This window comes from Falco biarmicus, chromosome 13, assembly GCF_023638135.1.
Source record: "Falco biarmicus isolate bFalBia1 chromosome 13, bFalBia1.pri, whole genome shotgun sequence".
Taxonomy (NCBI): domain Eukaryota; kingdom Metazoa; phylum Chordata; class Aves; order Falconiformes; family Falconidae; genus Falco; species Falco biarmicus.
The window spans coordinates 10,952,352-10,973,241 of record NC_079300.1 but is presented as its reverse complement, the minus strand read 5'-3'; the positions used below and the strand labels follow the sequence as shown (position 1 = coordinate 10,973,241).

At 64.1% G+C, this 20,890-nt stretch overlaps 1 protein-coding gene and 2 non-coding genes across 7 annotated transcripts; all 3 read left to right on the top strand.

Annotated features, from left to right (window-relative positions):
* Window positions 1–597: 597 nt before the first annotated feature.
* EIF4G1 (eukaryotic translation initiation factor 4 gamma 1) lies at window positions 598–19,453 on the top strand. Of its 5 annotated transcripts, none has more exons than XM_056357926.1 (33): window positions 598–709; window positions 1,807–1,867; window positions 3,218–3,326; window positions 3,425–3,511; window positions 5,008–5,181; window positions 5,534–5,633; window positions 7,443–7,555; window positions 8,663–8,755; window positions 8,832–8,898; window positions 9,267–10,142; window positions 11,338–11,426; window positions 11,624–11,810; window positions 12,180–12,313; window positions 12,550–12,687; window positions 12,879–13,052; window positions 13,127–13,324; window positions 13,593–13,739; window positions 13,834–14,070; window positions 14,147–14,251; window positions 14,652–14,805; window positions 14,912–15,012; window positions 15,112–15,214; window positions 15,335–15,437; window positions 16,087–16,343; window positions 16,438–16,553; window positions 16,720–16,892; window positions 17,050–17,175; window positions 17,268–17,349; window positions 17,581–17,679; window positions 17,804–17,938; window positions 18,031–18,112; window positions 18,187–18,327; window positions 18,445–19,453. In XM_056357926.1, the coding sequence occupies exons 3-33, from the start codon at window positions 3,252–3,254 to the stop codon at window positions 18,624–18,626; spliced, it is 4,848 nt and encodes a 1,615-aa protein (XP_056213901.1). In that variant the 5' UTR covers window positions 598–709; window positions 1,807–1,867; window positions 3,218–3,251; the 3' UTR covers window positions 18,627–19,453. The 5 variants fall into 5 exon arrangements, with proteins under 5 accessions (XP_056213901.1, XP_056213903.1, XP_056213905.1 ...); XM_056357928.1 differs by having other exon boundaries at window positions 615–709; window positions 1,811–1,867; XM_056357930.1 differs by having other exon boundaries at window positions 620–709; window positions 12,568–12,687.
* LOC130158522 (small nucleolar RNA SNORD66) lies at window positions 11,466–11,544 on the top strand. The gene has a single exon (XR_008825361.1). It is a non-coding gene; the product is annotated as a small nucleolar RNA SNORD66 (small nucleolar RNA).
* On the top strand, window positions 12,729–12,804 carry LOC130158523 (small nucleolar RNA SNORD66). The gene has a single exon (XR_008825362.1). It is a non-coding gene; the product is annotated as a small nucleolar RNA SNORD66 (small nucleolar RNA).
* Window positions 19,454–20,890: the final 1,437 nt, after the last annotated feature.

The window sequence follows — 20,890 nt, the reverse complement described above, 5'->3', positions numbered from 1 at the left end:
GGGTAGCAGCCCCCGGGGTGCAGCTGCCCCCCGCCCCCTAGCCGCTGGGGGGCGGGGGGTGCTGGGCGGGGCTGGGATGGGTGCGGGGTAGGGCCTGTGTCTTCCGCGGGGGCGTCGCGGGTAGGTGCAGCCCCGGGGCGCTGGAGGGCTGTGGGCGCTGGATGGGTGCGACTGGCAGCGGACGGGCCCGGGGTGGGTGGGGGTCGGGGTGGTGCCGATCCCGGGTGGGGGTGTCTGGCCTGGGTGGTTGTTGGGTGCCGGGTGGCGCCCACCTCGCCGTGAGGCCGGGTCACCGGTGGGTGTCCGTCCCGGGTGGGCGCCAGTGGGGGGAGGTGCGGGCGCCGGGGGGCGCCGAGGGCGGTGGCTCGCCACGTGCCGGCGCACGGGCCGCGCGGGGGCGGGCCGGAGCGGTGGGCGGGGCCCGCCGGAAGGCGCGGCGCGTGCGGGACCGTCCCCCAGCCCCACCCCCTCCGCCTGGCCGCGAGGAGCCTCCTCCCGCCCCGCCCCGCCTCGTGACAGAGGCGCCGGCGTCACGTGCCGCGGGCGGTGCCCGCAGCGGCTTCAGGCGCGGCACCGGAGCTCCGCCCCCCCGCGCCCCTCCCCCGCGGCGGCGCCCGGCCCCGCCCCTGCGCGCGGCGCGGCTCCGGAAATGGTCGTGCTGCGCTGCGCTGCGGCTGCGTCGGGCCGCGCGCGCTGAAGGAGACTGAAGGTAACGGGCGGGGGCGGGGCGGGCGCGCGCCGCGGGGGGGGGGGGGAGGGGGGCGCCGGTACCGGGCCGCGCGCGCCGCCGCCCCGGGCTTCGCGCCGCCGGGCCGCGCCGCTACCGCCGCCGCCGCCACCACCACGTGGGCGCCGCCCCGCCGCCGCCGGTCCCCTCCCTCGCCCTGCCCCGTCCCGCTCCGCTCCCCGCTGGGCCTGGCCCGGCCCGGCTTTGCCGCCCCGGTGGTCCTTTGCGGCGCCGCTCGCCGCCCCACGTGCCGGCCGGTGCGCCCCGCCGCCGCCGCGCACGTGCTCCCGCCGCCGCGCCCGCCTAGGCCCGCTGCCGCACGTGGTGCGTGCCCCGCCGCCCCCGTCCCGCCGCGCCCGCCCGTGCCGCCGCCGGTGCTGGCGGGGCCGCGGGCCATGGCCGCGGCCGGCAGTGACACGTGTCCTTGGCAGAGGCCGCCGCGGGGGGGAGCGGGGCCGCCGGATGCCGCACCGGGCCCCGCGCCGCGCCCCGCCGCCCCGGCCCTCCCCGCGGCCTGCCCCGGCCCTCCCCGCGGCCCCCTCCCGCGGCCAAGATGGTGCCGGCGCCTCGGGCCTGGCCGCCGCCTCGGGATGGGGCCGGCAGCGGCAGCAGGCAAGGCCGCCGCCTCGGCCCGGGGGCGAGGCCTGGCGGGGCCGGCTGCTCCCGGGCCGGCGCTGCGGCCTGGCCTGGTCTTGCCGCCGGGGACACTCCCCCCACCCCCCGGCTCCTGGCCTTGCTCTCCCCCGGGCGCCCGGCGCCTCGGCCCCTGCCGCCGCGGAGCCCAGCCTTCCGGTGCCCCCGCTCGGACGGGGCCCGGCTGCCCCGGTCCCCCGCCTCCCCTAGGGCCCCGCCTCGGGTAAGGACCCCCCGCCCCGGCCGCGGGCCCTGCACAGGCCGCGGACCTGGCCTCTCCCGGCGCGGGGGAGGCAACGGCCACGGCGGCCTCTCCCGTTGCAAACCCTGCTGGCGGTTCCCCTTCCCCAGGCCCGGGACGGGACCTGCCGCGGCCCGGAGCCGGCCGGGGGGGGCAGAGCAGGGCCCAGGCTGATCTCTCTCTCCTCCTCCCTCCTCTCTCCAAGTCAGTCGGATGAACGGTCTCTGCAGGCCCGCTCAGCCGGCCCAGGTTTTTCCCGCGGGGGGGTGAGTATCCTGCTCGCTCCCGGTTGTGCTGGGGGGGGGGGGCGCAGGGAGGCTGGGGCTGTCCCCAGGTGTCCCCATTCCCTCTATGACACCCCCCCGTTCCCCACACCAGCTTTTGTTTGGGGTGACTGGTCCTAAGGCCGACCTAAGATGGTCCAGGCCGCTGCGTCCCGGGGCTGGGCCGTCCAGGCGTGCCGGGCTGCCCCTGCCAGGCTCTCGGCTCCCCAGTGAGCCAGGGCCGGGGGGAGCACCCGGGAGTGCAGCCCAGCCCCTGCCACCTCCTGGAACCCCATCAGGACCTATCTCCACTGGGGTTGTGGCTAGGGGACCCTTGTGATGGGATGGCACCCCCCCGATACCAGGCTACAGCCCCGGGGGGTGTTGGGGGCACCCAGTGGCCTGGTGCCGGCGGGGACGTGCCTGGCAGTGGCTGCAGCAACGGGGCTGGGGGCCGGCAGGGCCGGCAGTGCTGACGCGGCCGGGCATCAGGTTACAGGAGGCACCACGGCTGCTCCCTCGGGTGCCCCGGGCTGGCAGCAGGCTTGCCAGGTGCCATGGGGTGCAGGGGACCCCCGATGGGGTGCAGAGTGGGAGCACCGCCTCTCCTTCCTGCCCCAGCGGCCTTTGCACTGGGGCGGGGAGAGTGGCACCAGCTGCCAAGTCCCTCCCGGGACAGCCGGGAGGGTGCCCGGGCTGTCTGGGTTGTGGGGGGCTGCGGGCTCCCTTGGGTAGGGCAGTGGGCAGGAGTGGCGTGGGGGGGACGTGGTGGGAGCTGCTCCCTGCCCTCCCTGGTAGGCGTTTGCGGTGTGTGCCGGGGACCCAGCGCCACCAGCCGGAACAGGTTTGGCCGGCCGGGGGAAGCGCTTAGTAGGTCAGCTGGGGTGGAGCAGGGCACGGCTGACGCCGGGGTGCCGCTGGCCCACCCAGCCCCCCGGAGATGGTGGTGGCCTGGGTGCTGGTGGCAGGTCACGGGTACCAGTGCCTGCTTGTGTGGGGCGCTCAGCCAGGCTCAGCGGGGTCACCTTGGGGTGGGGGGTCAGTCCTGCCAGTGGGCATGGCTGGGTTTGGGGTGCGATGGGGGGCTCTGTTCCGTAGGGCGGGGGGATCTGCCCGGACTGGGTGGCCTAGCAGTGCCCACCCCTTCCCTGTTGCCTCAGTGGGGCAGGAGGGGGTGGCTGGGGGTCTGCACCTTGGCAGGATGCTGTCTGTGGGGCATGGTCAGTGCCTGCCTTGACTTTGGTGGGGCTGAGGGGCTGGAGATGCCCCATTTTGGGGGCTGATGTGGACAGGAGACAGATGTTTGCGGTGCTGCCTGCTTCCAGCTTACGCCCGCTGTCCCTGTCCCTGCAGATAGCGAGGGGATCCTTATGCACAACCCCATGAAATGAACAAAGCTCCACAGCCCACAGGAGGAGCCCCGACAGCCCCGCACCCTGCCCCTTCTCCTGGACTGCCGCAGGTAACCATCCCCTTTGGGGTGGGGGGGACCCAGCTTTGTGTGTCTGGTTTGTGTCGGGGGCAGTGGTGCCATCTCCTTCCCTCCCTGCCTCCCTCCAGCCGACGTTCCCACCTGGTCAGACGGCACCTGTGGTTTTTAACCCGGCACCGACCTCACAAATGAATACGCCTTCTCAGCCGCGCCAGGTAAGGGCTTTGTGCCCAGCTGGAGGGGACAACAGTGGGGATCCAGCAGCTTTCTGCCTCCTGGCCAAGTAGCCCCTACTGCTGGGGTGCAAGGAGTCCTGTGGTGCCCCTCGGGGCTGGTGTGCGCCTGTGAGGGGGAGCATGCCCATGATCTGGACCGCAACTGCTGCCTGGGGACCTCGTGGCCCTGGGGTGGGGGGACAGACGCTTCTGGCCAGGGGTGCCCACCAAGTGACTGCTCTTCTCTCCTTCCTCCCCTGTCCCAAACCTCCCTCTCCTCCTCTCTCAGTTTCCAGCAGGGCCTCGGGCTATTCACCAGCAGGTACTAACCCGCTTCTCCCACCCTGCATGCTGAGCACCCTGCCCCGACACTGCACAGAAACACCCCCCTGGGCATGAAGTGGCAGGGGAGCACGGTGGGGACCTTAGAGCTGGGGGATGTGCTGGTGTGGGGAAAGTGGGGAACACCTGCTCGACTGTGGGGGGGTTTCCCTGCAGTGTCTCCCCAATTCCCTCTTTGCATGAAGCCTGCAGCATGTGGCTGTGCCTGTGCTAACCCCAGTCCAGGCTGCTGCTTCTACCTGTACCCTTCCTCATCTTCCTTTTCCTCCCCACTTTGTTGGGGTCTGTCAAGAGGCCTTGTGATGCTGTGCAAGGCTTAGGGCCTTGCCTTCTTGTGTGGAGGAGCTGCTGGGGACAGATCTGGTGATGTCCTTGGTTGTGTTGATTGGGAGCCCCTCAAACCCATCCCTGCCTCCTGGGGGGTCCCTACAGTGGGCCCCAGTGGATTTGGAATGTGGGCACCGAACAAAGGGCTCCCCAGCCTCCTGTCCCCTCCTTTGCCAGCCACCCTGAGCCCAAGCCCTGTCCCAATGCGGGTAACTCCTGTCTCTCTCTTTCCCCTTTTCCCTCTGTATGCGTGCGCTTGCTAACAGGGAGGATTCAGGTCTCTTCAGGTAATGCTTTCTCCTTGCCCTGGGGTGTGTGCGCGGACCTTTCCTTGCCCACTCGCTGCTGGGCTTGAGCTGCTGCTCCTGGGGGTGCTCCTGCCTGGCGAAGAAGCTGGGCTGGGATGAACGGCATGGGCCGGGGGGGCAGTAGCCGGCTCCGCACACCCAGTTGTCCCGCTCCGGCGTGGCTCGGCGCGGCAGGACTACAGGTCCCAGCATTCAGCGCGAGCGCCGGGAGCCGGTGTGGAGCACGCTGGGACCTGCTGCCGCCAGGCTGCGGCCACGGCCGGTGCCACCGGAGCTGCTGGCCCCTGCCGTGCTGGGCGGGAGCCATGCTGGGCATAAGCTGGGTCAGGTGGACCCAGGCGGCCCCGCAGGTGCGTGGGGACAGGATGGTGCCAGGGTGGGGGGCAGATCTAGGGAGCACGGGGTGTGGTGGGGGGGCGCCTGCATCCTGGGGTCGGGGTGTGTCTCCCCAGTGTGCGTGGCTGTGCCGGGTGGGGGTGCTGGTGCTCCGTCTGACACTGTGCCCTGTCTCTCCCCAAGCATTTCTACCAGAACAGGGCGCAGCCTCCCGCCAGCGCGTCCCGCGTACAGAGTAACACGACGGCCCGGCCCGGCCCCCCTGCCCATGTGTATCCAGCTGCTTCCCAGGTGATGATGATACCCTCCCAGATATCCTACACACCTTCCCAAGGAGCCTATTACATTCCTGGACAGGTGAGGGCCGTGCCCCAGGCTCTGGGAGGGGGCTGGGGTGGGTGCTGGTGGGGGTGTTGCCCGGGGTTGGAGCCCAGGTCTGTTTTGGGAGGGTGCAAGGGGTCCCCCAGGCTCTCTGAACACCTGTTTGATTTGAGCAGGGTGCTGCTTGGCTCTGTAGAGAGGCATCGGGCCACGCTGGTCCCCCTCCCTGGCAGCCCCCTCAGGCGCCTGGTGCCCACTTTGCCTGTGTCCTTCTCCCTGCCCTGGTGCCCAGCCAGTTTACAGGCAGGTTTGGGGATACATCCGTGGTTTGGGGGCACATCCATGCCCTGCAGGGGAGGTAACTGAGCTTTCTTCTCCCTCATTGCAGGGTCGCTCCACGTACGTCGTCCCGACCCAACAGTACCCGGTCCAGCCCGGTGCCCCTAGTTTTTACCCTGGAGCCAGCCCCACAGAGTTCGGGACTTACGGTACAGAGGGGGGGTTGCTCTGCTCCCTGGTGCTCTTCAAGCCCCAAACACTATGCAGTTTTTTTCGCTCCTCTGCCTCTGGCTTCCCTGCAGCCCCCTGCACTCAGGAGCTGAGTGCAGACCTCTGTGTCTTTGCCAACTTGCTGGGACAGTCTCTGTGACTCCATTACAGGCGGTTTTGGGGGACAGGGGGTGTTGCCCATTGCCCAGCAGCACTGAGGGCTGCACATCATGTCCCACCGGTCCATCCACCCCCGCCCTTTTCCAAATCGTGGCAGTTTAATGTTTAACTCTCCTGGCAGAGGGCTGGGACAGACTTTATTCCCTGTTCCCCCTTGCTCACTGTCAAGGTGGTGAGCAGTTTAGTGCTTGCTGACGCCCCTGTTCAGCTCCCTGATCCCCAAGGAGCTGAGCCTGGGGTGCCGGGGCCACTCCATGCCTGCCCTCTCCTGGCACTGGGGAGCAGCGGTGTGAGCAGCCCCTCCTTCTCCCCGCTCGCATGTGGCCACCCGGGCTGTGACTATATTTAGGCTTGGTCGGTCCCCGGAGGCCTGGCAGACACAGAAATGTGAGCTGAGGCCTCCGGCCCGGCCCCGGCCCAGCAGCAAAGCATAAGTGGGGCAGAGATGGGCTTCTCCTGAGCCAGGTACGTGTCTGTCCTCCCTCTCTCTCTTGTCCCAGGGCCCAGTTGGCCCCTTGGAGGAGGGAGGTGGCCCCCAGCAGCAGCCGGCTCCCACACTCAGGCCAGGGCACAACTGCTTCTTTGTGCCTGGCACTGGGGCATCCCTTGGGTGTCTCTGTGGGGTCCTGGGATGGGTTTGCTCCCTGGCTTTGCTTTTGGGTGGCGGCTGTTCCAAGGGGAGGTGGCAGCAGTGTGCCCCTTGCCCACAAGACTGTGTGGGTGGCCTGGCATGGTGTGCCCCTCGAGGGTAAGGTGGGCCAGCCCTCCTTGTCCCCAGGGCTGGGCAGCTCAGGGCCTTCCCCCCCTTCACTCCCCCTGTGTCTGGCCCATCCCTGGGGTGCGAGGCCCTCCTCGTCCCTCTTGGGCAGAGAGGGAGGTCCTTGGCTCAGGGATGGGGCAGTCGGCCAGTCGCCAGAGCACCTTGGTTGAGTTCTGGGCTCAGTGCAGCCAAGAAAGCATGAGCTGGGGGGTCCGGGGCCCAGCTGTGACCGTGCCTCTCTCCCCACTGCCTCGCGCCTGTATCCCCATGGCACTGTGCTGGGGATGATGCTGGCAGATGCCCTGGGAGGAGCGGAGTGCCTCCTGGGGGCTGGGCCAGCCCTGGATGGGGTCCAGCTCTGCCTCCGGCCCACAGCACAGCTCCTTCCTCTGGGCTGGGCTCGCCGAGGGCTCGGCTGTGCAGGGAGCCGGAGCCCCTTGGCCTGGGTGTGAATGGAGGGTGCGGACAGGGCTGCCTGGTGCCGCCCTCGGGCTGGTGCCGGCCCCGGGGAGATAAGGGCGCCTGCAGGAAGGTGGCTGGCTGTGGAACCCGGACGCCTGTACCCAGCATGGCCGAGTGTCCCTGCAAGGCCATCGGTGGCATGGAGCCGGTGGGCACGGCGGGTGCCTGCGGGGCCTGGCTGGGCGTGGGGGTGGCGCGGGGACGCTCTGCTTCACGGGGAAGGAATTTGGTCAGGCCTGTCAGGCGGGTTGGGACGATCCGGGCCGGATGCGATGGGGATTTGCTGCAGAACGGCACGGGCTCCCCAGGCTCCTGACAGACCCCTGTGTTTGGGGGATCAGGGAGTCCCCAGGACGGGCTTGGAAGATCTGAGTTGGCCAGTCTGACACATTCTCCTCTCCTCCAGCGGGTGCTTACTACCCGGCACAGGGGGTGCAGCAGTTCCCAGCGGGGGTCCCAACTGCCCAGGTCATTGTGAGCCAGCAGCCTCCAATCCCCCCAAAACGAGAGCGCAAGACGGTAAGGAGCCATCTGCCTCCGGGCGTGGGGGGGGCACGCATGCGGGAGGGGATGGTGCTGGCCCTGGGTGCCCGCATTGTGCAGGATGGGATATGGTGCTGGGATATGGTGCGGCGTGCTGGAGGAGGGTGGTGCTGTGGGGCTGTGGCAGCCCCCGGTCTGGGGGGCTTGGTGAGGGGACTGGGGGGTGTCGTGGGTGCCAGCGACCTTGGCCGTCCCGACGGGGCAGCGTTGTGCTGAGTCATGGCTCCCAAGGGGTGGGGGGTGGGGTGGGCGGGGGGGGGGGTGGGGGTGCCGCGGCTGCCAACTGCTGTCTGCTCCCGGAGATGCCGGCACTCGGAGGCCTCGTGCGGGGCCTATTTATAGCGGGAGCCAGGCGGCTGCCGGCATGGCCCTGTGCTGGGGAGCAGGGGGTGCTGCCGGGCTGGAGACGGGGATGCTGGCATTTCCTCGGCAGGGGGGCCTTGGTGCCCCTTAGGCTCTGGTCTTGTTGCCTTGGGAGCAGGTTGTGTTTGGGGGTGGGGACAACAAGACCCCTGGCTGCGCTGTGTCCCCTGCCAGAGTCTCAGGCCTGCGTCCCCCCCATACTCATCACCTGGCAGGGTGCCCTGCTGTTCCTGCTGCACCCACGTTGGGCACGGGCCAGTAAGGCTGCGGGCGTATGGGCTGTGCCTCGGGCGGCACAGAGCTCATCACAACTTTTGTGTGTCAAGGCCAGTCCCCTGTGTTGTTCTTGAGGTGTAAGGGGATAGTCCCCACAGCCCCTGTGCCAGCATGGTGATCCCTTGGGATCCCCTGACCCCTGGAGATGGGCACTGGCCTGGGGACATGGCACTGGCTCTGGCTGCCTGGCACGATGGCTTGCAAGGCATCAGGACAGGACAGTATGGGATGCTGTGCCCTGTGGGGAGGGGAGGTGATGCCCACTGGTTTCCAAGCTGTGTGTGGCCAGAGCAGACACAGGCCAGTGCTCAATGAGTGTCTTGCCTCTCCCTTTGGAGAAGGAGGTGTCCTGGGGGTGTCGGGCCAAGGGGAAGGGGGTGGCCAGTGTGCTCTGTCCCCCACCCCACCGACAGCTTCCCCCTCTCTGCCCTGATCCACGGACAGATCCGGATACGAGACCCCAACCAAGGTGGCAAAGACATCACTGAAGAAATAATGTCCGGAGCAAGGACCTCATCCACCCCCACCCCTCCACAGGTAAGGGGACCCCCTGACTGGGGCAGCGGGATATGCACAAGGCCCTGCTGAACTCCATCTTTGCCCCCTCCCGCAGGCTGGAAGCAGTTTGGAGCCCCAGGCCAATGGAGAGACCCCCCATGTAGCAGTTATTGTCCGGCCAGGTAAGTGCCTGTGTCAAGGGTGGGCGTGCCACCTGGCATCAGCTGCTGCTTGGTTCCCTGTTGGCACTGCAGGGTGTGAGATGCCAGCTTTGCCATTCCTTGGTTCACCTGGGGCTTGTGGGTTCACATGCCTTCCCTACATACCTGGGGACTGGTGTCCCCATGCCGACTCTAGCAGAATTTATGGGGGCTGTCTGCTCGCCCCAGCTGTCCCCTGAGTGCTGGAGGATGCCTTTTGTCCCTGTCACCTGTTTGTGGTGTGGGCTGGCACATCTATCCCTACCCATCCTGCAGATGGAGGGATCTGGGGGAAGTGCAGGGTGAGAGGGGGATTGGAGAGCCCCTCATTAATACCATCTACTTTGCAGATGACCGCCCGAAGCCCGCGCTGGTGGTGAGCAAGCCTGTCTCCCTGGAGCCCAGCAAGTCGGCGTCCCCATCGCCTCCCCCTCCCCTCATCCCCGAGGTGGAGCCTGTGGTGCTCTCGGCTGTGACGCTGGTGCCAATGGAGCCCCCCGTGGACGCGGACACTAAAGTGGAGCTGGGCGAGGCGCCGCCCGACCCACACAAGACGTTTAGCGCCATCACTACAGTGCCAGGGGCTGTGGAGCTGCCCCTCGTGCCCGCACCCGACATGGACACGGTGGCCACGGAGGAGGAAGAGGAGGAGGAGGAGGAGGTTGCCATTCCCCTCCCAGAGCCTGCCCCGCAGGCGCCTGTGCCCCCTGAGGTGCCGCTGGTGCCCGTTGTCCCCACAGTGCCAGCCGTGCCCCTGGTGCCAGCCGCGCCATCACCGCCGCCCGTCGTAATGCAGGCCCCTGAAGCACCTGCCAAACCTGCATCTCCCAGCCCCCCACCACCCCGGGAAGAGCCCTGCCCTGAGCCCCCTGCTGAGGCCAACGGGGTCTTGGAGGAGGTGCCCGAGCCGGTCCCCAAGGCACCCGTATGCCAGCCGGTGCCTGCACCTGCACCCGCGCCCGCCCTGGACTCCCCCATCGCCCAGCCCGAAGAGCTGCCCCTGCCCAACGGGGTGGAGGGCACTGGCAAAGCAGAGCCGAGCAAGGAGCAGCCCGAGTCGGACATCAGTCCTATCTCAGAGCCTGAGGAGCTAGCCCAGCCCAGCACCCCTGCTTCTCCCCCAGCTGAGGAGGAGGAGGAAGAGAGCGAAGGCCCTGGCGAGGCCCAGGAGCGGAGCTCGAGCCCAGCCCCTGCCCCTTCGCAGACCTCAGAGGCGACCGCACAAGGTTGGGGACATTGGGCTGGGGTGTGCAGGGTCACAGGGTGCCCCAGGGTGGGTATTGGGTGACGTGGGGCAGGGGGGTGGGTGTCGCCTGCGCATGGGTTGTGGGGAGGGTATTAAGAGAGGGCAACAGGGTTAGGTGACCCAGGACGTGGGTATGGGATGCTGGGTGGGGATGAGGTGCCTGTGGATGGCAAGATGCGGGGGCAGATGTCTGGGGAGCGTGTCTGTATGCAGAACTATGGGGTGGGTGGGTATAGAGGGGTGCCCTAGGTCGTGGGGTGCCACGAGGAAAGTGTGTTTTAAATGCCTTATGTGAGGTTGTAGGGCAGGTGTTTTGGGGCTGTGTGTGAGGGCTGTCCCCAGCTGTCCGAGGGCACGGGGAGGTGCAGTGGGTGGAGGGGTGGCAGGGGAGACGCAGAGCTGCCGGCTGTAGCTGTGTGGGGCACCCTGTGTATGGGTATGCTGGTGCCTGGGGAAAGTGAAGTGCTGTGAGGATGTGCTGGGGCAGAGATACGTTTTGTCTTTTTTTTTTAATTATTAATTTTTAAAATTTTTTTAGGCATCCTACACAAGAGTGTGGGGGTTATATAGCGGTACTGGGGGAGGGTGGGAGAGATGGGTACACAGGACGTGTTCATATGGAGCACCCTGAGTGGGGATATAGGGGGCCTATAGGAGGGTGACCTGGTGGCATATGTACTTCTGGGGAGTGCCTCTGTATGGGGTGGTGTCTGGGGGCGCCGGGGAGGGGAGTGTATGTGGGGGCAGAGGTGTATGCGGGTGTCCCCCTAAGGGCTGCCCTGCAGAGGGGCATGAGTGTCTGCAGGGATCCCCCGTGCTAGGGAAGAGGTGTGGATGGGGTGCTTCACAGAGGCCCGGGGTAAATCAGGGTGCAGCAGGGAGATGGGGAGAAGTGTGAGGTGCATCTGTACAGGCTATTCTGGGGTGCACGCTTGGGGACCGGGGTACCTTGGTGGGCTGTATGTTGGATCTGCAGGGCTGCAGATGCCCAGGTGGGTACACGGTGTGTTTGGGGCTGGGGGCTGTGCTCGGGACTACGTCCCTGTGGCTCCCCACGGCCCCACCTGGAAGCTCATCTGATGTTGCTGGGGCCCTGCTCGTGACCCTGGACCTGGTGTCAGGGTCCAGGGGGCTGGGAGGGTTCCTCTCCTTCACCTCCCTGCCTCTCCTCCCAGTCGCCGTGTCGGTGCCAAAGAAGAAGCGAAGGATGAAGGAGCTGAACAAGAAGGAGGCAGTAGGCGATTTGCTGGATGCCTTTAAAGAGGTGAGTGTCCTAGGGGTTTTGGGGGGGTCACCTTGTGTCCTCCTGTGATGAACTCTGCTTTGTGCCATCGTGTCTGGGCCACTGATGTTCTGTGATGGTAATGAGGATCTGAGAGGGGGATGGATGCCTGGGTGTGGGGTGGAGGGGACAGGACCAAGCTCACAGGGTGACTGCTTTCCCTTTACCCCACAATGCAGTCTCAGATCAGTGACAGTGCCTCAGAAGCAGAGAACAAGCCCCCCACGTCTGCCCCTGCCCGTGAAGCAGAGGATGTGGCTCCTGCCCGTCCACAAGAAGAGTCAGAGGAGACGTGGGAGGAGAAGGAGGACAAGCTGGCTCCTGAGAAGGGCAAGTCTGCTGACCAGAAGTACCGCTACAAGGAAGGTGAGCCGTGCCTTGCCTCAGGCTTTTCTGGGAGCCACCACCTCTGGACCCAGCGGTCGGGAGGGTGGGGGTGCCATGGTTCAGCTGTACTCTACCCCACACTCTTCTCCTATCTTGTCACCAAGCCTGGCGTGGGGTGGGGAACAGAGGCCCCAGCAGGAGGGTCCTGGCAGGAGGCAGGGAGCTGGTGGTGTCAGGCTTTCTGTTGAAGCAAGCAGAGTTGTACTCATGGTGTACCAGCCTGAGGCAGCTCGATGGTTGTCTACATCCCACCTCACTGGTCCCTGGATGGGCCTGGACCTGCCACAGCTTGGGGTGGAGGATATGGGACAGGCCACATCAGGCTTTCCCTCTTGCCCCCCACTGCAGAGCAATGGAAGCCACTGAACCCTGAGGAGAAGAAGCGGTATGACCGGGAGTTCCTGCTGGGCTTCCAGTTCATCTTTGCCAGCATGCAAAAACCTGAGGGACTGCCCCAGATTACAGATGTGGTGCTGGACAAGGTTGGTGCGGCCCTGGAAATTGGGGGGGCAGGGGTCTGGCTGCTCTTTGTGCCTTGTCAAGGCAGGGCAGGGACTTACCTGCTGTGCTTGGGGTCCTGCTGCAGCATCTGCAATGGACCCTGAGCCTGGGGTTGGTGGTGGTGGGGCACTTCTGGGGCCTTCTTTCCAGTTCATTGTCCCGGCGCTGAGGCTGGGGGATGGATCCATCCCACTCCTCTGCCCCCGGGCATCCTCAGCCGTGTGTACCTTCGCAGGCCAACAAGACCCCCCTGCGGGCGCTGGACCCCATCCGCCTTAGTGGCATGAACTGCAGCCCTGACTTCACCCCCTCCTTTGCCAACCTTGGCCGGCCCGTCATGGGCAACCGGGGCCTGGTGAGTATCTCCTTGCTTCACCCATGCTGTTCCTGTCTGCCTTTCTGTGATGATCAAGCTTTTGAGCCACTGTGTCTGGGCCACTGATGTCCGTGATGGAACTGAGGATCTGAGCAGGCAGATGGGGACACCCTGGGAGCCAGCCCAACTTGTCCCAGAGCAAGGAGCTGAGTTTCTTCTTCCCGTGTCAGCCCTCAGGGTTGGGTCCCCGCCGTTCCCAGCAGAGCCAGAGGAAGGAGCCCCGCAAAATCATTGCCACTGTGTCTCTCAATGAAGATGTCAAGTTGAACAAGGCTGAGAAGGCCTGGAAACCCAGCAGCAAGCGTGCCTCCGAGGAGGAGGATCCTGAGAACATCAAGACGCAGGTGGGAGCTGGGGCAAGCGTGTGGTGGGGGGGCGGGGGCGTGCCTGACTCTCACTGATCCTGCTGTCCTTGCAGGAACTACTCCGCCGTGTCCGCAGCATCCTCAACAAGCTGACGCCCCAGATGTTCCAGCAGCTGATGAAGCAGGTGATGGAGTTGTCCATCGACACGGAGGAGCGGCTCAAGGGTGTCATCGACCTCGTCTTTGAGAAGGCCATCTCAGAGCCAAACTTCTCTGTTGCCTATGCTAACATGTGCCGTTGCCTTATGGGGGTGAGCAGGAGCTGGGGGGGTGGTCTCCCGCCAGGCTGACCGGGGTTTTGTGTGGGGGCTTTGGCTGAGCTCAGCAGGGTGCAGGTCCTTCCGTGTGGTGTGGGGAAAACAGAGTGTGTGGACGAGGACCAAGTCCAGAGTCTTGGCAGGGCATCATGAGGGTGTAGGGTGGGTTTTCCCTGGTTTGAGCAGTGCCTGGGCCTTAGCTGGTCAGCTTTTGGGGAAACATGACTCATGCTTCTTGCCTGGGTTGTACCTCTCCCTGCAGCTCAAAGTGCCCACAACAGACAAGCCCACGGTGACTGTGAACTTCCGCAAGCTGCTGCTCAACCGCTGCCAGAAGGAGTTTGAGAAGGACAAGGATGACGATGAGATCTTTGAGAAGCGACAGAAGGAGATGGATGATGCCAGTGCTGTGAGTTGGGGTGGGAGGCTGTGGCCAAGGGCTGGTGTGGGCATCTTCTGGGTGGCTTTGGGCTCTGAGCTGCCCTGCTGTGCCCTCCCCGCAGCCCGAGGAGAAAGCGCGCATGAAAGATGAGTTGGAAGAGGCACGGGACAAGGCCCGCCGACGATCTCTGGGGAACATTAAGTTCATCGGAGAGCTCTTCAAACTGAAGATGTTGACGGAGGCCATCATGCACGACTGTGTGGTGAAGCTGCTCAAAAACCACGATGAGGAGTCTCTTGAGTGCCTTTGCCGTCTACTTACCACCATTGGCAAGGACCTGGACTTTGAGAAGGCCAAGGTACCCCTTGCCCTGCTTTGCCTTGCCCTACCCTTGCCTTTGGGAGGGATGTGACCATGACTCTGTCCCTCTATAGCCCAGGATGGACCAGTACTTCAATCAGATGGAGAAGATCATCAAAGAGAAGAAGACATCATCCCGAATCCGTTTCATGCTGCAGGATGTGATTGACCTCAGACGGGTAAGGCACGTGGCCTGTTATTGCCCGGGGACTGCCCTTTGCTCCCTGCTTGGTCCCAGGAAAATGCTGGCCTGTGTCCTCTGAGTGCCAGCAGTCCCTGGGAGGGGAGAGGTGGGTATGTAAGCTGTGGCCAGCCCCAGAGACACCATGCTAGCCCTCAGCCCTTGGTTAGCATGGTAGTGGTAGTGGGCACACAGTAACTGGCGGCTGCTTAATGCAGGGGGGCTCCAGAAACTGAGCCCTTTTGTGCCAAAAGCTGCCACAGCACACAGGGAGTTGTGATGGCTGAGGCAGATCAGTCTGAGACTTCGAGGGTGGAATAACTGGGAAGTAGGAATGTCTCAGCCTCCATCCTCCAACCAGCTCAGTGCCCTCTTTCCTTCTTCCCTGCCCTCTGCAGAATAGCTGGGTGCCGCGGCGAGGAGACCAGGGCCCCAAAACCATTGACCAGATCCACAAGGAAGCAGAGATGGAGGAGCATCGGGAACACATCAAAGTGCAGCAGCTCATGTCAAAGGACAAGAGGAGAGGACCCCCTGGGCCATCCTCCAGCAGTGAGTGCCGAGGCTTGGGGACATCTGGGGCTGCCAGGGTGGGTTGCTCCTGCTGGGCACAGCTTGAGGTTAGGCTTTGCCTTATGTCTGGCCCCTTTCTGCTCAGGTGGGCGTGGGAGCCTGGTTGCAGATGATGGCTGGAACACAGTGCCCATCAGCAAGGGCAACCGGCCCATTGACACCAGCCGGCTAACGAAGATCACCAAGGTGAGGCTGAGGGTACAGTGTGGGCAGTTGAGCCAGCTGCCTGGCATGGATCCTGCCTTGATGCGGCGTTCAGAGCTAACTCTGTCTCTCCACCTGCAGCCTGGATCAATCGACTCCAACAACCAGCTCTTCGCACCAGGTGGGCGGCTGAGCTGGGGCAAGGGCAGCAGCGGAGGGTCTGGCGCAAAGCCTGCAGATTCAGGTAGGCTGTGTGGGACTGGCTGGGTGCCATTGGATGGGGCAGGAGGGGGGATCCTTCCCCCCAGCGGCTCCTGTACCGGGGAGGTGCAGAACTCTGAGACTCCCCTCTTTTCACACCCAGCATCTGATTCAGGGCGACCAGCCACGAGCACCTTGAACCGCTTCTCAGCGCTTCAGCAGTCGACCCCTGCCGAGAGCCTGGAGTCCCGCCGTGTGGTGCAGAGGTGAGGGGCCAACCCTGCCTTGGGTGTGTGGGCACGTTGGTCTGCAGCCCAGGGAGGCCCCCCCAAATCAGGCATCGGTCAATCAGTAGTACATAGGCAACCATATGCCATCTGTGCTGGAATAATCCCCTGTGACAAGATGGGGCTTTTCTGGGGGGCTCGGAGTCAGTGGGGAGTCCTTGCAGCAAAGAACTGCTGGGCTTCCTCCTCACTGTCCAGCACTTAGGGGACCATACCTGGGTGCTGGGTCCACTCTGGGGGTCCTGGGACCAGATGGACATTGATGGGCTGGAGGGAGTCCCATGGAGGCTGGAGCATGAGATCTGCAAGGAGAATTGGGCTTGGGTTTTGTTCAGAAGACGGAAACGGAGGATCTTGCTACAGCCTGCAGCTGGGCAAAGGTGTGGGCAGGATGGAGCCAAGCTCTGCTCAGCCATGCCAAGGGTCAGAGCGAACTGCAAAGGGCATGAGTTAGAGCGGGAGAAACAGGGAAAAGTATTTTCCCTGGAGGGTGGTCAGGTGCTAGAAAAGGTCCTGGAAGGGGCTGGGGTTGTAGTGCGACAGCCTTGCCTTGCAGAGCTCTGCAGTCTGGGGTCAGGGAGGGGTGGCAATGGGCTCTTCATGCTGTGTCTGTCCTCCTCCCACCCAGGAGCAGCTCCAGCCGCGACAGGTCAGAGAAGGCTGGGGACAGAGGGGACCGGGAGTCGCGTTCAGAGAAGGGCAGCGACCGCCTTGAACGTCCTGACCGGGGGGAGCGGGCAGACAGGAACAGGTCTGCCCTCACCAAGAGGAGCTTCAGCAAAGAGACAGAGGACAGGAGCCGAGAACGGGAGAAGCAGGGCGGCCCTGAGGCTGTGCGCAAGGCTGCTAGCATGACGGAGGAACGGGACAGAAGCCGAGAGACCAGTGAGCTGGCGAGGAGTGGTGTCCTGGGGGTCTGGCTGCGGCCTGGGGCTCTACCTGTCCCAGGTGGTGCCTGATCCTTGCTCTCTCCTCGCAGTTAAGCAAGAGCCAGCACCTCCTGCAGCATCCCCCAAGCCCACACTGTCAGAGGAGGAGCTGGAGAAGAAATCCAAGGCGATCATAGAGGAATACCTGCACATCAATGACATGAAGGTGAGAGGAGTGGGTGGGCAGGCACAGCACCATATGGCCCCTGTAAAACGCTGTCTGCTTCCCTGGGCAGTAGTGCTGTTGGGCAGGATGCCGGCAGTGCCTGGATGAGGAAAGGGGCAGCCAGGGCTGGCCATGGGGCAGTACTGACCCCACCTTTTCCCTGCAGGAGGCCCTTCAGTGTGTGCAGGAGCTGGGCAGCCCCTCCTCGCTCTACATCTTTGTGCAGAACGGCATAGAGTCAACACTGGAGAGGAGCACCATCTCCCGTGAGCACATGGGGGTCCTGCTGTGCCAACTGGTGAAGGCGGGCACGCTCTCCAAGGAGCAATACTACAAAGGGTGAGGGGCTGGGCCAGCCTGGTCCCAGGCTGGTTATTGGCTCAGCTTTGAATTTGGCTCTGCCTTGGGTAGGGCTCATCACTGAGACCTCCCAAGGTCCCTGCAAGCTGAGGGCACTGGGGCCACTGAATCCCAACGGCCCCCATCTGCCACACAGGCTGCGGGAGATCCTGGAGATTGCAGAAGACATGGAGATTGACATCCCACACATCTGGCTGTACTTGGCTGAGCTTATCACCCCCATCCTGCAAGAGGAAGGCATCCCCATGGAGGAACTGTTCAGGTGAGGGCTGTGCCCCTGTGTGGGACTGCCATGGGGTCCCAGGGGAACTCCTGGGGGACAGGTAGCTCAACCAGGTCTCTTGTGCCCCGCAGGGAGATAACGAAGCCCCTAGTGCCCATTGGGAAGGCCACCACACTGCTGGTTGAGGTGCTGGGCTTGTTGTGCAAGGGCATGGTAAGTGCATGGGGCTCGCGTAGCTGCCAGCCGCTGTCTCGGGGATGGCAGCCTGCTTGTGGGGGCAGGTTGGCATGTGGGGATTGAACACCTCTGCCAGCAGAGGGGATGGCAGGGAGCATCCCTTGCTGTGTCTGGGTCATGGAGGTGGCATGGCCAAGCCACAGTATCTCCCTCCCTGGAGAGAGAGGGCATGGGGTGCTGATGCTGACTGTCTTGTCTGCCCTACAGAGCCAGAAGACTGTAGGCAAGCTGTGGCGGGATGGAGGCTTGAGCTGGAAGGAATTCCTGCCTGAGGACCAGGATGTCAACAAATTTGTCACAGAGCAGGTGGGAGCTTAGTGGTGGCAAGGGGCAGAAATGGGCCATGGCGGGACCCTGGAGGGTCGGGCTGCCAGGAGCATGGTTTTCCCCTGTGCTGCCCCTAACAGTTCGTCTCTGCCCGCTCCCCCAGAAATTGGACTACACAATGGGGGACAGCTCAGACACGCCGAGCCACAAGGAGCTGACCTCAGAGGAGTTGTGCAAGCAGATGGATAAACTGCTGAAGGAGAACCCGAACAACCAAAGAATACATGACTGGATCGAGGTGAGGGTGTGGGCACAGTGTCTGTGGGTCTAGGGGCTTCCTCGTAGTTCCCTCCCCACCTCACCTTTTTTCCTTTACTCTTCCTCCTTCAGGCCAACCTGAGTGAGCAGCAGGTCTCGTCTAACATGTTTATCAGGGCCCTGATGACATCTGTGTGCCACTCAGCCATTGTCTGTGAGTAGCAGGGTGAGGTGGGGGGTGTGTCCCCCTGCCCACACCACCCCCATCTCATACCCAGTCTCCCACAGTTGAGACCCCCTACCGTGTGGATGCCATGGTCATCCGCAACCAAGCCAAGCTGCTGCAGAAATACTTGCGGGATGAGCAGAAGGAGCTCCAGGCGCTATATGCCCTACAAGCCTTGGTGGTGAAGTTGGACCAGCCTCCCAGTGAGTGTCGTGGGATGGGTGGGCTGGGGGAGGCTGGGTAGCAGGCACATCCCCACCCCAGCAGGGTGGCTGGTGGCTGGGGAATAGCAGGGGGCTCTCCCTTTGTGCTCCCTCCAGACTTGCTGCGAATGTTCTTTGATGCCCTCTACGATGAGGATGTCATCAAGGAGGAGGCATTCTACAAGTGGGAGTCCAGCAAGGACCTGGCTGAGCAGCAGGGCAAAGGAGTGGCTCTCAAATCAGTGACGGCCTTTTTCACCTGGCTCCGGGAAGCCGAGGATGAGTCTGACAACAACTGAGCAGCCGTAAGGAGGAAGGGGGGAGAGAGAGTGGGGCACCCCGGGGAGTGTGACTCCATGCCCTCCCACCCCTGGCCCCCCTGGACTTGCTGACGCCAGGGCTGAGGGACCTGCTGTGCCCCCTGCAGCCCCCCCTCTCTCTTTCAGTTCTCCTCCTCTCCCTCCCACCATCCCGGTTCTGTTTGCGAGGCCTGTACTAGTTTGTCATGATGATAATAAATGGATGCTGATGGAGGCGGCTGTTGCCGTGGGTCCCCTCAGGGCCCCTACTCTCCTCTCCTCCCTCCCAGCACCAGGCATACCAGGTCTCTGGGAGCGGGGCAGAGCACCCCTGGACTCATGTCATGGGGAGGGGGGGATGGGATGGGGACAGTATCTCTCCCCTCCTCTCCTCCCATCCTCTTCTTCCTCCCCACTTCTTGCTGAAATATAGAGAGATTATATATATATAAACTTATTAAATTTGGTTTGGGGACAGGAGCGTGATTTCTCCCCCTCCCCTGTCCTCTCTCTATTCCTCCATCACTGCCTGGACCCACCCCCCCTCTGTGGGTTTTTTATTTTAAATATAAATCATTCCCCCCCCCCCAGCTCCTGCTCTGACACCTGGGGAGGATGCTGGGGAGGAGGGGGGGGGCTGACCCCTTCTCTCTGGGCCAGGTGGAGTCCCCTCCTCCCCCTCAAAGTCCCCATCCTCCTCCCAAACGTTTAAGGCCACAATTGGGCAAGCGACAGGGCGGCCCCCCATCCGCGTCCCCTGTATTTATAGAGCGCCGGATGTGACGAGCCGCATGTGTAATTATTAAAACAAGGATTCAATTACTGGTCACGTGAATTTGTAAATAATTTTTTTTTGCCTTTTTTTTTTTTTTCTTTTCTTTATGGAGTATTTAATTGAAGATTTAAAGGCATCTTTTCACCTTAAAACTGGAAATAAAAGAACATTGCTAAATAATGCCCCGTGTGCCGCTGTTGCCGCCCCATGTCCCTTGTGCCCAGGCTGGTGTGGGGGTGCCAGCCTAGAGCCCAAGCAGGGGCCAGCCTCCCCTGGCACCCCAAGGCAGAGGGTAGGTACCCCCCCACCCTGGGGCTGGGAGGGTGGCAAGGGGGTTGGACGTGCCTGGAGCCAGGCCGCCTGGGACCCCTCTTGCCAGCGCTGCCTGGCGCAGGGTGTCTGTGGTGGAGCAGGCAGCCCTGCCAGCGGAGCAGAGCCTCGCTGTCCCTAAGCATCCCTTTTCCTATGGGCACAGAGTGGCAGGACCTGTGCCGTTTCCTCTGTCTCTGCCTTGGGGTGGGAGATGAGAGTTATGTGCTGGACTTCCCTCACAACTTCCCTCTTGGGGGGCATTTTTCTCTTGGCACCCTCCTGTCTTGTCTTGCAGGTGGGGTAGGGAAAGGCTGGAGGATTCCCTGCTAGGGACAGGAGCTGGCCCCCCTTGGGGTGGCTCTGGGCTTTGCCGTGTTGGGCTGCCTCTTGCTGAGTCACCCTGGCTGTGGCCCAGAGGGTACAGAGCAATTAACGGGAGGCTGGTTCCCCAGATCGGAGGCTGAGCGGCCTGAGCTGCAGCCCTGGCAGCACCGATGCTGGGAAGCAGCTGGCAGGGAAAGGCCAGCAGGGCCTGGGGGTGGCTACTGGCCAGGAGCTCCCCATGCTCAGGAGTGAGTAAAGAGGGAGCCCCTTGGGCTGCTCCAGTGCCCTGCTTGCCAAGGGGGAGGGTGGCACCCCATTAGTGCGCTCCCGTGCCCCTCTGTGCCAGGGAGAAGGTACCGCAGCGTTAATTGCTGTCAGTAGGTTTCAGAATGAACAGACTCCTTTGGCTGCAGGTTAACCTGTCAGCCTGGCATCGGCGCTGGCCTGGATCTCCTGCAGGGGAGGTCGATGTGGTGCCATCGGAGGTGATGCCTAGGGCCTGTGCCCACCTGTGCACTCCCAGCTCCGTGAGGTGGGACCCCCAGCACCCCAGCACGCGTGGGCTGTGTGCCCTCTCCTGCACGGCGCTGCCAGCCCCTCGGTGCAGGGTGGGGGGGGGGGGGGGGGGGCAGGTGGGGGCACAGTCCCCCCGCCTTTCATGGGCAGGCCTGGTGCTGAGGGGTGCCGCGTTGCTGGAGGGTCCCTGGCCCTGCCCCTTGTGCCCCCCGGGGGCTCGCGCGGAGCCGGGGGTCCCTGGGGGCGGTGGTGCCCCGGGGCCGGGCGGGGCGGCGCTGTCCGCGGTGCTGGCACGGCGCTCTCCGCGGTGCCCGGCCTTCCTCTCCCCCTCCTCCTC